General features: G+C 37.4%; 1 protein-coding gene across 1 annotated transcript; it reads right to left on the reverse strand.

Annotated features, from left to right (window-relative positions):
- Positions 1–11,319: 11,319 nt before the first annotated feature.
- On the reverse strand, positions 11,320–18,022 carry LOC306877000 (5'-AMP-activated protein kinase subunit gamma-1-like). Its single transcript, XM_079428504.1, has 11 exons — positions 17,888–18,022; positions 17,694–17,775; positions 16,148–16,206; positions 15,730–15,775; positions 15,591–15,645; positions 15,383–15,509; positions 12,782–12,947; positions 12,639–12,676; positions 12,380–12,526; positions 12,124–12,287; positions 11,320–11,876 (listed from the first exon to the last, which is right to left on the reverse strand). Exons 1-10 carry the CDS (start codon positions 17,954–17,956, stop codon positions 12,171–12,173), a joined length of 906 nt encoding a protein of 301 aa, XP_079284630.1. The 5' UTR covers positions 17,957–18,022; the 3' UTR covers positions 11,320–11,876; positions 12,124–12,170.
- Between the last annotated feature and the right edge of the window lie 117 nt (positions 18,023–18,139).

Below are 18,139 nucleotides of genomic sequence, written 5' to 3' on the forward strand. Positions count from 1 at the left end.
ATACTACTTCTATTAGGTCAGGTTTATGTAAATACAGTCTTGAACAATACCATACCCGCTACTGATTTGTATAGAACAAATGAAAATGGATAATTATATTTGGAATAAATTAGTCAAAGGTTAGGTTTTGTTTGTCCATGTTTGCAAACATGGTGCTATTGAGTGATTAATTCACAATTTTTCTTACCGTGAAATAATTCAATTCACTCACTGTGATTTCTCCAGCTTTAATGAAGGGCCACCAGCCTTTGGAGCGTTTCTGCTGGAAGATAGAGATGTTCTCCATGGTTTCTGTCAGCATTTCCATCTTCAAGTATTGACATCAAATATTTTGAGCCGAGTTTCTTATGAATTATTGTATTTTTCTGCTACTGAGGGACTGTGAGCTCTATACAGCACAAGTATATATAGCACAAATCCCATCAGGAGTGACAACAGAGCAGTTCTAGGGAGGACGTGATACATATAAAACAGGTGTAAATGTAAGCATGTTAAGCAAAAGAGATTCTTACCCAGGAAGTCATCAGAAGAAAGCCTCTCAAAGTCCCACACCTGCATAACAAGGACTGCAGGGATCTTCTGTTCAGTTTTGTCCAGAGAGAGGATGCTTTCTCGCTTTTGTACCACCACCACTTTCTCAGCCGGCAGGTAGTTAAAGGGGAACACAAAGCGCCAGTTGAAGTTACCCTCTCCAGTCAGAGAATTGTAATGGACATCAGTTTCCTGGCTGTCATCTTCAAGCCCCTTTAACCACCTGGAAAAAATAATGCATGAAATTTACGGTTAACTCTGATGTTCTCTGTTAAGAATATTAAACAGCATTCATTTTTAGAAAACTACTGCAATATCTGTACCACAATTCAAAAGTTTGGGGTCGGTAAGATTTTTTTATGTTTTTGAAAGAATATCTTATGTTCACCAAGACTGCATTTATTTGGTCAAAAATAGACTAAACAGTAATATTGTGAAACATTATTACAATTTAGAATAACTGTATTCTGTTGAAATGAAAATGCAAATCTGAATTTTCTAAAACATTTGTATTTTAAGAGCAGTCACTGCGATTTATGAAAGAAGTCAATGAAATCTGTATGTGGGTGTGTGTGAAAAAATTCAGATGTAACCCCCTTTGTAATCATTAACATTTTCATAAGTAACTAATTTATTTACACATTTTTTTGTAGTTACATGTAACTAGTTAGTCCCAGCACTGCTCATGCTAGAGGAATAGGTTAGAGTTAGATTTTTCGTTGAAAAAATGTGACTGTAGTAAATTTTGTGACTGGGACTGTAACTGCGACGTGCGTCACCTGCTATATTTCTGGGTTCTGGTTGGGGCTGTTGGATGGGCGAGGGGATGTGTTTGAATAAGGCCAGGTTGTTGATCATATGACTACCCACAAGTGTGCTCCGCCCAGAGGCCCTCCAGTCCACCACAGTGATAGTGAGAGGAGGGAGGAGGTGTTCGTCTTCAGGCAGCTCCTACAGACAGATAACAGCGGCCACAGACATGCTGAGATCAGCTGAACGCCAAGCGAATCACACCAACAGAGCGTATCTACACATACGTACACGACACCCTATACTCTGTTATTGCAGCAGTTGACTTACCACATCAAAGGCATCCACAGGTATTGTGAAGTTCGGGTTTTTCTTGTAACTCTGTATCACTGAAGAGTTAACGCCTCCTCCTGCACACTTGATAAAAACTTGGGGCCGATCGACAGATAAAAGTTGAACCTTCTTCAGTTCTCGAAGGCCCCAGAACAAAACCTGCAGTGCACAGAAACACAAACTCAAAAATACTTGTAGTCATAGTACAGACAAAACACTAACAGTGTACACTGAAAAAAGCGGTAACACTTTATTTCGAGTCAATAACACATTCTACTAACAGTAAGTAACTTTGCAACTACGTCAACTAGCAGTCATTAGAGTATTAGTAGACTGTCTACTTAATATCTTCTACAACATACTATGTGAAACTTTGCAACTTATTCTACTAACCCTAAACCTAACCTTACAGTCTACTCCGAGAGTTAGTAGACATGTAGTTGCAAATGAATGAGAATTAGTTGACATGTAGTTATAAAGTTACTTCTAGTTAGTAGAATGTCTAAAGTGGACTATCGAAATAAAGTCTAACTCATTTATTTAAAAAGAGTCAAAATGGTAGATCCATATTACAATTCTGCAATAGACATAACACTTCATTACACATTTTTGAGCACAAAATAATAGACACCTAATAATAGTGAGACCTGGTATACACTGCAGACCGCAAGATTATATCCAACTACTACCATGCAGTTTCATCTATATGTGTAAACACCGAACAGATAATGAACAGCATTTGAGAGATAGAGGAATTCACAACACCTTTGGGAAAAGATCTTTTATTAGAGATATAGTGGTTTGACATCAAACGAAAAGCTCTGAGTAACAAGGGTTTCAGAACAAATGTCACAAGTTGACACATGAAAGATGTAAATACATGTAGCAGAAAGCAAATTCAAATGCCAAAATTCAAAAGCAAAAATGTGTTGCATTTATAGGAATTGGCCTGAATAGGTTTATAGAATGCAATGATGCAGTTGAACCTGAATTACTTAAATATGTAAATATGTATTGTGTGCATGTACACTGCTGTTCAAAAGTTTGTTATCAGTAAGATCTTTAAATGTTATTTAATGGAGTCTCTCATGAACATTAAAGCTGTATTTATTTGATCAAAAATACAGAAAAAAACAGTAATATAGTACTGCATTTTGTAATATTGCTTTTCTATTTATTTAATATACTTTAAAATATAATTTATGTGATGCAATGTGATCAGCCATTACTCCAGTCTTCAGTGTTGATCCTTCAGAAATCTTTCTAATATGCTGATTTATTATTATGTTGAAACTGTCGTGCTGCTTAATATTTGTTTTGAACCTGTGATACTTTTTTCTTTGCTTCTTTGATGAATAAAAAGTTAAAAAGCATTCATTCAAAATATACATCTTTTCTAACAAGTTCTAATAAATTTGAATAAATGAAAGTTAAAAAGAACAGCATTTATCAAAGAATCCCCAAAAAAGTATCACAGGTCCCAAAAAATATTAAGCAGCACAACTGTTTCCAACATTGATAATAAATCAGCATATTAAAATCATTTCTTAAGTATCATGTGACACTGAACACTGGGGTTGATGAAAATTCAGCTTTGCTTCACAGGAATAAATTATATTTGAAAGTGTATTAAAATAGAAAACTTATCTTAAATTGCAACAATATTTCATAAAATTAATTTTTGTTCTGTATTCTCGATCAAATACATGCAGCCTTGATAAGCATAAGAAACTTCTTTTAAAAGCATTAAAAATCTTACTGATCCCAAATTTTGAACGGCACTGTATGTATAAATAAAATACTTATACAGTTTTAATTAAAAAATAAAATACAATAAAAAAATATAATAATAGTTTTGTGTATGTGGGAGCTTAGAAATTGTTCATGAATTTATTAAATCAATGGTTCATAAATGATTTTCAAGAATAATGATGGCCTTGGGATTCAAATGACTAACGACCTAATGAATCTAAAAGCAAACACAAATAAAGTCTTTACTGTCAATGTATGAAATGAAACAGCTGCAAACACACAAATCTCAAAATCTGTCTCACGCTATGCAAAGATTTGAACAACTGTCAGCTAAACTAGAGAGCAATGCAATGTGCCTTCATAAGAATGGTAATGAAGTGGTTACCCGTTTTTTTGTATTTAACATATAGACCTCAAGTCACAGATTGTTCACCTCAATTCTGTACTTGCAGAGCACAGGTCGAATGTATGAGGGTACTGGGATAACCCCTCCATCCGGCTCGTCTAAATCAGGAAGTGTGTGTTCTCCTGACTTTGAGATCTACAGGAACATGGGACAAGACAATTATATTATAAATGTTAGTAGAACATAAAAATAACTCATTATGTATAGCAGTAGTAGTAGACGTAATAGTAATATTAATAAACAGCAGATTCAACCTCATCTGTACTGTAAATGCACATTACTGTGATGTGTTTGTAAGACTGGACCTGAATGAGTTCAAATGCTCCCAGTATGTCTCCTCCTGACAGGCTGCCACAGAACAGAGGGCTGTACTGCAGCTACTCTATACCCTGGAGAAAGAAAACCATCGCTACAGCTCAAAATATTTAAGACAGATATTGCACAGATGAAGAGAAACAATACACTGCAAAAAAGGCTTTTCTTACTTAGATTTTCAAAATATCTAGAAATGCTTAAATCAAGAAGGATTAAGTAAAAATGATTGTCTTGTTTTCAGAAAAATCATGTCAAAATTAAGTGAGTTTTTGCTTGAAACAAGCTAAATAATCTTGTTTTCTGTTTGAAATAAGATTATTTTGCTTTCCCCATTGTCAGATTATTTTGCTTGTTTCATGCAAAAACTCACTTCATTTTGACATGTTTTTTCTGAAAACAAGACAATAATTTTTACTTGTCTAGAAAATCCTCCTTGATTTAAGAATTTTTTGATATTTTGCCTGAAAACAAGACAAAAAAATCTAAGTAAGAAAAGCATATTTTGCAGTGTACAACTTTTTTTTTCAGCTGCATTTAATGATTAATTAAATTACAGGACAATCCACACTAGGACAAGAGCCTGCATACTGTCTAAGTGAATGTATTCCTCACCACTGCATCATCATCATACACTTCAATCACAACAAGCGGCTCCTGGACTATTTGATAAAGCCCTCCACGCACACAGACACACATTATTTATCAGGATCAGCTGATTCCATGTGGGAGTCAATGTTTGCTTGATGATCTAAAAAAAATACAATATGAACAAATATCAATTACCTTTGCACATAATAAGATCATTTGCTTTGTGGTAATTATATCCTTTGTGGCTAATTATCCAAAACATATGTATAATTTTCTGTGCTTCCAGCATCATCTCTTTTACAGTCGAAGACCTCCTCTTGGGCTCAAGGAGACCTCCTGCTGCTTCTGTCATACTCTCCTGAAGAGCAGCAAAGAAAACCAAAGACTAGTCAAATATACAAATGTTCAAATACACTTCACAGAATTTAAGTTCAAGTGATCCTAAACACTTCTTTAAATTGAACCTACAAATTCATTTCTTTACAAATTTTATATTTTGGTTGTGAAAAGAACGAGCTGGACTAGACTGTGGAGGAGAAGCAGTAATGAGCAGAGGGTTAAGTCTGAAGTTTTACAGATAAAAATGAGATCATGCACAGAAGAGACCCACCAGCTCCTGTTTGCACAGAGTGAGCCTCTTTATGTCCAGTAAGGTCAAGTTGCTTCCCTTCACCTTCTTTCAACTCACTGCAGAAAACATACCATTACATCCAGCAGAAACATAATTAGGACACAGTTTTAGAATTTCATTAGAGAGAGCATATTAAAGGGACAGGTCACCCACAAATTAAAATTATATCATTCTGTTCTCACGTTTTTCCATAACTGTACCTTTCTTCTGTGGAACACAAAAGAAGAACGTCCCAATTGTTTTTGTCCATACAATGAAAGTCAATGGGGACTAAAAAAATTAAAAAAATATATATAAATGGACCACGGACAAAAGAAAGTTTAAACAACTGAGTAAATTGTGACAGAATTTTAATTTTTGGGTGAACAGACCTTTTATGCAGTTCATGAATAACACATTTTCTTTAAAGCTGTGAAATAAAACACCTGGTTTTGCTATAAAACATTAATTTAATCAGAATGCCGAACCGTGACACAAAAGTGAAAACTAACACAACAGTGGCACCTACTGTGTCACATTGTAAGGTATTTGAACATGCAACTTTCCTAACATTTAAAAAAAATAAAAGGATGTTATGACCCTATTAATGATAAAGAGCTTTTGTTCTGGTATCACTGAATATCTCCATTAACTCCCTGTGGTTAGTAGACTTACGTACCTGGCATCTCTTCTGAATTCCCGAAGAACATGAAGCATGAGAGTCCCGGCTTCTGGAGACAACATTCTATCCAATTCTGCCACTTTAGTGACTCCCTCCTCCTGATAAACATTCAATGGAAAGAATCACATGAGCTACCGGCTGATTACATGGTAATGTCATAAAACACTACTGGGTTGAGGGTTCACATCACATACAAACATCAGGGCAATTGTGTCCAGCATGTTGGCGTGATGGAGTCTGTATCCTCCCAGCTGCTATAAATATACACACAGGGCTTCTGCACTCCGATGGGCAAGTGCATGTAGTGCCTGCACAAACAAGATTAGTCCAGTCATAAGGTATTTTCCATTATTTGATGAAAATATAAACTAGTGTTGTAAGCACCTCTGTGCATCTCCAAAAAGAGGTCTTTCTGGTGTTGTAGTAGATTTGCACGGCATTGTTGCTGCAGTGTCCAACAGAGGAGTGGTCACTGTCACATCTTCAAGTTTGGCTTTGAAGGAGGCTGTGCTGTACCAACAATTAAGTTCCCAAAGTTACCTGAATAAACAAGTACACATTTAAAGGGGGTCATATTATATTATTGTTAGTTCTTCGGGTGTTTAAGAAAAATGACATGTATCATGCCTTCCTAAAGATCTTAAATATTTTCACACCCTCACTCCTAAAATCATTTATCAGTTTCATAATATTGACATTATCTGTTCAAAGACATTTAGAATGTTACAGTAATTTTAACCTTGTTACCACAAAGTTTTTATATAACAAAGAACTTCTAGGAATTTCTAACAATTGTGATTGTTAGAAATTGCAGTGGGTGGGTGTTTCTGTACAACAGTCCAAAAGATGTTAAATAAAGCGTGCATCACGGCTCCGGGGCATCAATAAAAGGCCTCATGTAGCGAGTCCATGCATTTTTGTAAGAAAAATATGGAAGCCCGTTTCCGCCACTGAATAAAAAATGTAAAAGTTAATTGCGACTATTTATCTCACAATTCTGACTTTTTTTCTCAGAATTGCATGATAAACTCGCAATTAGTCTGACTTTATAAAACTCGCAATTCTGACATGTTCATATCTCACAATTGCGAGAAAATGTCAGAATTGCGAGTTTTTATCTCAGAGTTCTGTGGGAAAAAAAGTCCGAATTGTGAGATAAAAGTTTACAATAACCTTTTTTTTTTTTTTTTTTTTTTTTTTTTTCAGTGGCGGAAACAGGCTTCCATAGAAACATATCCCAATTTCAAACATAATAAACACTTTTCTCTCCCTTCCAGTATCTGTCATAAGTGAAGCCATTCAGTAGCTATTCTGGGCGGATGATGTAAGACGTATGAGTCGCGCGCACCTCTGAGATATGCTAGTCTCCAGAGTTTGTTTACAGGTGTAAAGGAAGCAACATTTCCTTACTTTAGCAAAGGAAAACCAGTCTCCTCTTGGTTTATGTTGAAATCCTCCAACATTTATCTTAACAAATCCTCATTTTGTGCTTCTAATTCATGACCGGCGTTTTGTTTTGTTTTCTCTCCGCGTTCGCCACTAATCACGCAACACATACGTCCTACATTTTCCGCCGGAACGCCTTCTGCATGCCACAGTCAGCGGAAGAGAGAAAAAAAGTGTTTATTACATTTGAAATATGGATACTTTTCTTACAAAAACGCATGGATTTGTTACAGGAGGCCTTTATTCACCCCCTGGAGCCATGTGAGGCCCGTTTTATTATGGATGCACGCACTTTATTTAACGTCTCTTGGACTGTTGTACAGAAACATCCACCCACTGCAATGATAGAGCTTGGAAGTGCCAGGACGATTTTAAATATAACTGAAAGAAGAAAGTCATATACACCTAGGGTGCCTCGAGGGTGAGTAAAACACAGGCTAATTTTCCTTTTTGGGTGAACTAACCATTTAAAAAAAAAACGAAAATTAGAAATGCTGAATCAGTTAAAAAAAAAAAAAAGAAAAATATTGGATTATATTACTAAAACTGATACAACTGCATGAATTAATCTTTATTGTCTGATTAGTAAAGCAACAAAGCGTATAAATTATAAATGGTTTCTTAAATATCTGCCACCATGGCTGTCCAGAATAACAATCATAAAATGTAGGAGATGAGATTTACATTTAGTCATTTAGCAGACTCCAAAGCGATTTCCAAATGAGGACAATGGAAGCAATCAAAAGAGCAATGATATGCAAGTGCTATAACAAGTCTCAGTTAGCCTAATTATTACATTCAGTCTTTAGTATGCCATAAAACAAACTGAGATCTTACTTTTCTATCTGTCCTTCAGCATCACTGAACTTCTGGGACGGTGCTGCAACATCTCCCTTTCCTGACACGCTGATATCACGCTTCAGGTGACCTTTCACCCCTGTTCGGATGTCAGCGGGGTCTGTGAGCGTGGCCCATTTATTGATAAACTGATGGCCTGGCACAGCAAGACAAGATTTAGTGTTACTTTACAAGTAGAAAAACCAATAATCCAAATCTCAGACTAGATTCTGAACTTTTATCTCTCTAGTTTAAGAAAAGATGTGACCAACTGCAAAGCAAGTGTTTACCAGGCTGGGAGTAAACTGTCCCAACATCAATCTTGAAGGTTCCCACACAGTAGCTCTTCATGATCTTTGAGTGCATGACCTTTGGGAGAAGTGCACAAAAGTATAAGCATTGCAGGTTACATCAAGAAAAGCATTTTGTTTAGCCTAAGTACTTACGGATAGTTTGATGACTTTGCCAAAAAAGATGTCTTGATTGCAAAATAAGTCAAACACTAAATACTGTTGGGACGAGAAGAACACGGCTGTTAAATTTTTGCCAATATCAGAAAGTGTCCATCAAAGAAAGCACGATCACCTCATTGTAAAAGGGAGAGTTGGTTCCTTCTTTCACAGACGTCTGTTTTTTCTCATCTCCAATTTCAATCACGACACTAGGGTCTATATTGTCCCCGATGAGCTGCCTAGCCTCTGTTATGTTGATGGAGATCTTAGGAAGAACAGATTTTGACTTTCAATATTAAGAATATCAGCTTTATCATCTCTAAACAAGAAATAACTGCAACTTTTACTCTAATTATGTTGAATTGTACCTGGAAATGTTGTGGTTTGCTTTCACCTTCCAAGATTTTGGCCTCAGGTTTACACCTTTTAAGTCAGTTAATGTTGCACATTGCACTGTGTAAAGTTTGGAGAGAAAAACAAAAAGTGCCTCTTAGTATAAGCCGTCTGTCTGAAGGAAGCGGGTGCAGAGGTGGACGCTTCAGCGAGTCCAGGCTGGGGTACGTCTACCACGTCTGGATCATCAGGATTAGTTTCAGGCTCAGCCTCTAAAATGTAAAGATTAAACCAGCTCAGTCAGAATTGGTTTACAAGCATTTTAAACCTTTGTAAGGATCAGCTGCCGTAAATCTGAATTTATGGATTTGAATATCTCTGTCAATAAAACCATGCAGTTAATCCTCATGAAATGCTCCACATCTTTACTCATGTAACAGTGTTTGCTTTCATGGTCTTACCTAGAGCATTTTTGTTTGCGATTACAACACCTTTGTGTTCTTTCCTGTGTTTCTTCTTAACTTTTATTCCAAACTTTTTTGGAATATCAATCATTGTAGATAATAACTCCTCTCAGTAGCCCCCCAGTAGAAAAACGTTGCCTGGTCTGATGAGTCTTGATGTCTGCTGCGACATTCAGATGGTAGGGTCAGAATTTGGTGTAAAGAACATGAAAGCATGGATCCATCCTGCCTTGTCTCAACAGTTCAGGCTGGTGGTGGTGGTGTAATGGTGTGGGGGATATTTTCTTGGTACACTTTGGGCTCCTTCATACCAATTGAGCATCGTTTAAATGCCACAGCCTACCTGAGTATTGTTGCTGACCATGTCCATCCCTGTATGACTACAGTGTACCCATCTTCTGATGGCTACTTCCAGCAGGATAATTTTGTCTTTACTGTTCCAATACTTCTGGAGGGCACTGTGTATATGTATATGTTGTTTTGGATAAATGCATCTGCTAAATGACTATTTATTAGATATCAACCATTAATGCAATCTTTGCTATTCAGAGAACCAACAAACAAGTAAAAGAGCTTTCTGAAGAAAAACTGTTCCCATGAGAGCTTACCCATGTGTCGCAGTGCTCTCTTTATCTCGGTCCGTTCTTTCATGAGGAATTCATTCAAGAGACAATATCCTGTGACTGTCACTCACTCCATCAAGCGAGACAGTAAATGCACTTCCTCCCCAAATGTCTGTTTGACTTTCTGTTGCCGAACGATTGCATTACAAACAAGGGAAGACTCTGGCATGTGTATGAAACTCAACAGAGGCCATACACAACATTTAAAATGATCAATACACCAAGCACTCCACTGCCAAAAATACAGAGAGGAATCTTGTGTTGTAATGGTTAATATTGTAACTTTATAGTCCTGCAGTAAATAATACATTAAGTTGAAAAGAATTGTGCATGGAGTCTGTTTTTAAGTGTGCACTCAAACATTCCGACTGAGGCCATAAAACGACATTGGACATGGCATTGGCGCTTCTCCATCTGTACTTTGGTGGTACCACTTTACAGTAAGCTTCCACACATTTATTAATGTGTATCATGAGCTAAACTTAATTTTGCAGCGTTATTAATCTCGGTTAATGTTAATGTATAAACATACTATTGTGCATAGCTTAATGTTAAACGTATTAGTACAAATAGAAATGAACAAAGATTAATGCTGTAAAAGTGTTTTGTTAGTAGCCTAAATGCAGTGTTGAGAAGGTTACTTTGGAAATGTAATAGGTTACAGATTACAAGTTACCCTATTAATGTAATGTAACAACTCTATGTAACTAGTTACTCCCCAACACTGCCTATGATTGTAGTTAACTTTTGCCTTGGATAATGTTAACTTGTGCAGGCTTATTATAAAGTGTTTAGTTTAATTTTATTTGAACAGCATTAACTTGTTCACAGCATCTTAAGACATTAGTCATTGATATACAGTGGTTTTGTGGATTAAGTGCTTCAAAACATTAGTCAGTGTATGAGATATTTAATGTCAAAGGTGCTAGCTACATACTGAAATAAATGTTCAATGGTGTTCAAACTGGTATGAAGTGCAAATGATGCAAATTAGGTTATTAAATTCCTACTTAAAAAAAAAGTCATAAGTACTTAGCATGACACTCTTTGCTGACAGTGAAAAGCAGGATGTACAAGGATACACCTCTGGTAAATATATGCACCAACATCTCAAACATTGAACTCTGTATTTGCCATCGCCAGGCTGAATGTTTTATTTTCTTGTATTGAAACGCAGTAAAAAAAAAATTTTTTTTTACAAATAATTTTTATTCTGTAGTTTTATTCTGTAGCAGTTTTTCACCCAGACTTTTTCTTTACCAAAATAACAACACAGTACATTCATTTAATTAAATATGTTGTATGTGGTAGGAAAAATTAACAATTGTGCAATATAACATTGTAAATCTACTGTATGTATAATCTGTAGGAACACTTATGACTAAATAAATAACATCATTATCTGTTTATTTACAATGAAAAGATCAGGTGGTCAAGAAGTATTATAACAAAAAATGTTATAAAAAAAAAAAGGAGATTTTTGTCAGGAGGGTTAGTATTATTACATAGTATGTGTCAAAATATCTGTAGTTTTATCTGACATAGAACTATCACAATTCAAATGACTGTTCTAATTCTTTAATAAATTATACAAATATACAAGTTAAATTGCAAAATAAGATTTGGCATGTTTAAAGTTATACATAAAATCCCAAAGTGCCAGCAACATTAAAAATATTTACACGTTCTGTCTTCAAATATTCATCTTCATGGTTTGCTCAAGGTCGGCTCATGGTTTGCTTTAGAGCTAAATTCTGGAAAACAAAATTATGTAAGAATAGCATCATTCCTTTATTTTCTTTAACAAATGTTCCTGGACTTGCAGTAACACTTGATCTGCACCAATGTCATGTATGGGGACTCCCAAAACCAAAATATGAACCTTTCATTACCCGTAATAGGGGCACTTTAAAGGTACATTGACAGCTTGTGTTTGCAGAAATGGAGGGATGGTTAAAAAAAGAGAAAAAGCAGCATCTCTGCTGACGGCAGTCTGCCTACCTCGTATGATATGAGGATGATGGTGGAGAGGGAGCCCTTCACTGGTGTTAAGAGAAAAGTGCTTCAACGCCTGCAGGAGTCAAGACCAGTGCCTGAAGCAAATCAGAGAGCGAGACGATGCCCATCACTACATCCTCTGTGTCCACCAGCACGAGACGGTGAACCTGACAGAAACAGCCTATGGTCAGCATATTTCAAATGATGCAAATGAAAACAAGCCTTCTGTTCTTGAAGGCTATAACATAGAAACTACTACCTCAGCCTCAGCGATCCGATCAATGATGATTTCGAGGGTCTCGTGAGGGTAACACTTCAGCACCCCCTCAATGCAGCACCAGCGGCTCTGAATGACCTCCTGCATCGTCATGTTCAGGTTGTTGTAGCTTTTCTGTGCAGCCAAATTCTGTTGATGTAAATGCAGATGATACCAACTTTAAGCTTTGCTTGGTACATATGAAAGTTATTTGCTGTAAAATAATCATGGAAAAAAGAGGTGAGGATATGAGTCTACATACAATGACATCAAATCTGGAGTAAAGTGCCACCGCTTTGCCTAAAGAGAATGAAAAAATATCAGAAACCTCACAGAAGACCTTCAGAAGTTAAAGATATGTATTAAGTAAGCAGAAAAACAAAAGCAAACAGTCGTACACAGTACCTTGCTCGTTGACGACAGGCAGGGCTGAGACCCGTCGCTCTACAAATATTGATAAAGCATCATAAACTGTTTCTGTCTCCCTGACAGTTGCAACACTCTTCAATGTTCCAATTTTCACTTCCTCAATGCGCTTCTGTAAGAATCCTGGCTTTGGGATCATAGAGCCCTGAGATTCATAAAGCAAATTCTCATCATTCCGTACAGAGCTATGAGGACAGTCAACATAAGCATTTCACGCCAACAATCTCATGGCAAATCATAAATGTTTTGGCAAACTGATGTCTAATTCATTTGAAATCATACAATCTCATTAATACAATCGGTTTATGCCCCATTGGTGTTTTGGTTTGAGATGGGGTTCAGGTTGACCCTCATGGTTTTTTTCTAAAAACCATACTTTTCCGTATGAATAATGCGGTACGAATTATGTGGCTCGCCACGTTGTGAAATAGCTATGTTTTTTCATGAGATCGAGTTGAATGTGCACTCAGTTGTTTTGCTAGCCGTTATGTTTTAAAAGTATACTGACACCTATTGGTGAATATGCAGTATTACATAAATTTCCTCCCAGATCTGGACCAGGGCATCACTGAGCTCTTGGACAGTCTGAGAGGTGTCCCAGAGGTGTTCTATTGGATTTAGGCCAGGTGAGTGCCATTCAATGGTATCAATTCCTTCATCCTTCAGGAACTGCCTGCATCCTCTCGCCACATTGTCGTGCACTCAGGACCCCTCTGCACCAGCGTAGGATCTGACAATGGGTCCACGGATTTCATGCTGATACTTAAATGGCAGTCAGATTGCCATTGTCTAGCCTGTAGAGGTCTGTGCATCATTCCATGGATATGCCTCCCCAGACCATCACTGACCCACCACCAAACTGGTCATGCTGAACGATGTTACAGGCAGCATGATGTTCTCCACGGCTTCTCCAGACCCTTTCACGTCTGTCACATGTGCTCAGGATGAACCTGCTCTCATCTTTGAAAAGCACAGGGCACCAGTGGCGGACCTGCCAATTCTGGTATTCAATGGCAAATGCCAGTTGAGCTCCACGGTGCCGGGCAGTGAGCACAGGGCCCACTAGAGGACATCGGGCCCTCAGACCACTATCATGAAGTTTGTTTCTGATTGTTTGGTCAGAGACATCCACACCAGTGCCCGCTGGAGGTCATTTTCTAGGGCTCTGGCAGTGCTCATCCCGGTCCTCCTTGCACAAAGGAGAAGATACCAGTCCTGCTGATGGGTCAAGGACCTTCTACGGCCCAGACCAGCTCTCCTAGAGTAACTGCCTGTCTCCTGGAATCTCCTCCATGCTCTTGAGACTGTGCTGGGAGACACAGCAAACCTTCTGGCAATGGCACGCATTTATGTGCCATCCTGGAGGAATTGGACTGCCTGTGCAACCTCTGTAGGGTCCAGGTATCGCCTCATGCTACCAGTAGTGACACTGACCCTAGCCAAATGCAAAACTAGTGAAAAACAGTCAGAAAAGAGGAGTAGGGAAAAAAATTGCACGGACCTCCACCTGTAAAACCATTCCTGTTTTGGGGCTCGTCTCATTGTTGCCCATCTAAGGCACCTGTTGTTAATTTCATTAACACCAAAGCAGCTGAAACTGATTAACAACCCCCTCTGCTACTTAAAGGGATACTCTACCCAAAAATGAAAATTGGATATTGTGGATATCCAGTGGATATTCTCCAAAATGGCGCTACGCTGACACAGAAGAGACAAATTGTTGAATAAAATCGTTTTTTTTGTTTTCTTTGTGCAGAGAAAGTGTTCTCGCCACTTCATCAAATTCAGATTGAACCACTGATGACAGATGGACTATTCTGACGATGCTTTTCATACTTTTATGGACCTTGACAGTGCAATTTACTATGCAGTCAATGGGACAGTCACAAACCTCCCGGTCTTCATCCAAAATATCTTAAATTGTGTTCCGAGGGCAAACAAAGCTTTTTTTGGGTTTGGAAAGACATGGGGGTAAGTGATTAATGACAACATTTCCATTTAGGGGTGGAGTATCCCTTTAACTGACCAGATCAATATCGAAGGAGTTACTCTGATTAAAAAGTGTTCCTTCAATTTTTTTGAGCAGTGTATATCAGCTCCAATGAGGTAACCACCTCAATTTAGAATAAAGGTGCATATACATTACAAAAATGTTATGGTCTATTGTAATGATGCCATAGTCAACATAATCAGAAATCTTTCATCCTCGCGCAAAATTCCCAGGCAATTTTGCCCATAAAAGTTTGAAGAATGATAGTAAATGTGACTTTGTCACTTTATGACTTTTTGTCATCTCACTGAAGTATTCATCATTTTAAACAGTAGTTTAATAGGATAGGATAGGATAGGATAGTTGAGATCTGACAGTAAGCTAGTGGGAGAGAGAGAGGGGAACAGGATCAGGAATGGTCCACGAGGCGGGATTCGACCTTGGGACACCCGAAGTGCAACTACGCTATATGTCAGTGCAATTGCCCACAAAGTTATTGGCGCCGACAGTATTTAACTTTAATGAGCTAAAATGATTGAGTGCACAGTTAATGAATGGTGATATCAATAGTGCAACATAAAAGCTCTTACAAAGATGTGTAAGAACTTGAGGATGCGTTTATGGGTGAGTATGTGGAGGACGTTCCCAGATTCTGGATCTATGACGGGTAGCCGGTGAATCTTGTTCTTCAGCAAGGAATAAATGGCTTCGAAGAGGCTGGCAACAGGAAACACAACTCTCTGTCACTGGAAAGATAAAAGAAAGGACAAACAAAGTGCTGTAGAGGTCCTGCTTTACCTGGAGTCAGGTGTGATGCTGATCAGGGAGTTGAGAGAATACTCTAGATAGATCTCTGAAAGAGGGAACAAATACAGCTACTTTAACACATTACCGCGTGTGGAATTACATATTTATCCTCAAACCTATACACAATCACCTCTCCATGTTTCAATCTTATGTTCCTCCAGCTCATAGATCTGAACCTAAAACAGAGAATGAACATGATCTTTGTTTACATATATCTAAATCTGGATACAATACCATTCAAATGTTTGTGGTCAGTTTTTTAGATTTGTTTAAAAGCTTTTGAAAGAATTCACTTATGCTCACCAAGACTGAATTATTTAATCAAATATACAGTATAACAGCAATATTATGAGCATTTATTGCAATTTCAAATAGCTGTATTCTATTCTTATCTATTTTAATTTATTCCTGTGATCGCAAAGCTGGATTTTCAGCATCATTACTCCAGTCTTCAGTGTCACATGATCCTTCAGAAATCATTCTAATATGATATGTGGCATCATCAATGTTATAAAACAGTTGTGCTGCTTAATATTTTTTAGGATTACCATGGGAGATCTGTAGTAACGATGGAGAATGTTGATAAAGTCTGTAATGGTGAGCATCCCTGCAAAGACCGAAATAGCACAAGGAAAACAAACACGATCACTCAGCTTTAAATTGAATTCAACTTTAAATTTAGATTTAGCAGTTAATTCATACAATCTGATCTGAAACAGACTTGACAGTACTGCATGCAATTAAACTTACTAAGAATTATAGTCTGAAATTAAATTATCAAGAGGCCTACATTAGCATAAACATACTAACTCTCACACAAAAGCACTCCAGCGCCCGAGCTTCCTTTCAGTAGGAGGATATGCTTTCTCATTAGCATGGCTATTATTACTCCCAGAGAAGGTTCAGGGGATTAGAGCTCTACCCTGCTATTTCCCACCAGATACCACGGCCCAGAAGCCACACTAAACTTAGAAGCTGGCATTGATGGAGGGGACGGGTGCTGAGAACGATCAGTCTCTAACAGTCCCTGACACTGAGACTGCTACAAATCAAAGCTGTGTCAGCGGACACACGGACAGTATGTAAACATGGTGCGTCCTCGCTTGTACGCTACCGTTCAAACATTTGGGCTCGGTAACATCTTTAAATGTTTCTGAAAGAAGTCTCTTATGTTCACCAAGGCTGCATTTATCTGATCACAAACACAGTAAAAATTATTACAATTGGAAATAGCTATTCTCTTTTAACAAATATTTAATTTGTTCATGTGATGGCAAGAATAGCTGAATTGTCAGGAGCCAGTACTCCAGTCTTCACTGTTACACGCTCCTTCAGAAATCATTTGAATATCCTGATTTGCTGCTCAAGAAACATTTCTCATAATCCATGCTGAACAGTTGTGATGCTTAATATTTTCCATGGAAACTGATACATTTAAGTATTATTTGATGAATAGAACGTTCAAAAGAACAGCAATTATATAAAAATAGAAATCATTTGCAACAATTAAAGTTTTTTACTGTCAATTTGATCATCCTTGGTGAATAAAAGTATTATTTTACTGTCCCCTGAGAATTTTTTTTCTGGATTCTTTGATGAATACAAAATTTATTTGAAACATATTTTGGAACATAAATGTCTCCAATGTTTAAAGCATCCTTGCTGAATAAAAGTATTAATTTCTTTCCAAAAACACACTTTTAAACAATAGTTTATGTGACTTGTTCTGTGTTGATGTAGCAGTTTACTCAAAAGCAGCAAAATATCAGTCAAGAGCAGTTTATGTGGTATTTATAAATAACTTAGATTCAAGAAAATCCCTCTGGGAGCAGAAATTTAATATCAAATGTCATCCGTTACGTAAGCCTTTTCTATCCCATATATATCAAAACTCAAAATGGATGGCACACTTGGTTATCGTTTGCATGTGCTAATCATTTTAGCATATGTGAATCATGCTTGCTTTTCCTAATATGGGTTTATGGGTGAAGATGTTGTTGTGACATTATAAGATTTCAGTAATCTGATGCAGGCTCACAGCTGAGCAAGCACACTAAACAGACTCAGCAGATCCCCAACGTTTGCTTAACTTACCTACAAAACACTGCAGCTTGTTATCCCATAAAGGTGCCGCTCTGACCCCGTTTGCAACCAGTGCAAAGAATGCTTTTTTCACCTGTACACAACACTCACATATTTCAGTGTTTATGTGTTGAACATCTTCAATAAGGATTTTTTTTTTATTGAAGTCAGTCTACTAAAACACTGTAGTAAGCACATAAGCACACCTGCAGTGTTGTGTCAAAGATGACCAGTTTGGAGCTCGTTGGAATGGCATCGTAGCAGCAGTGACTCATGAAGAACTTGGCATACACGTCTGAGTCAGGGTCCTGGAGAGGCTCTTGAGAGGGACACAGAGAGGGAGACCCCTGCTGCAGGTCGGTCAGTCAGCAGCTGTGCTACACTCATATAATCGTATGTATCCTACTGGTCAAACATCTGCAGTCCAACTCAACTTTTTTTTTTGCAGTTTCATCAAA

Source organism: Barbus barbus (assembly GCF_936440315.1).
Source record: "Barbus barbus genome assembly, chromosome: 11".
In the NCBI taxonomy this organism is placed as follows: domain Eukaryota; kingdom Metazoa; phylum Chordata; class Actinopteri; order Cypriniformes; family Cyprinidae; genus Barbus; species Barbus barbus.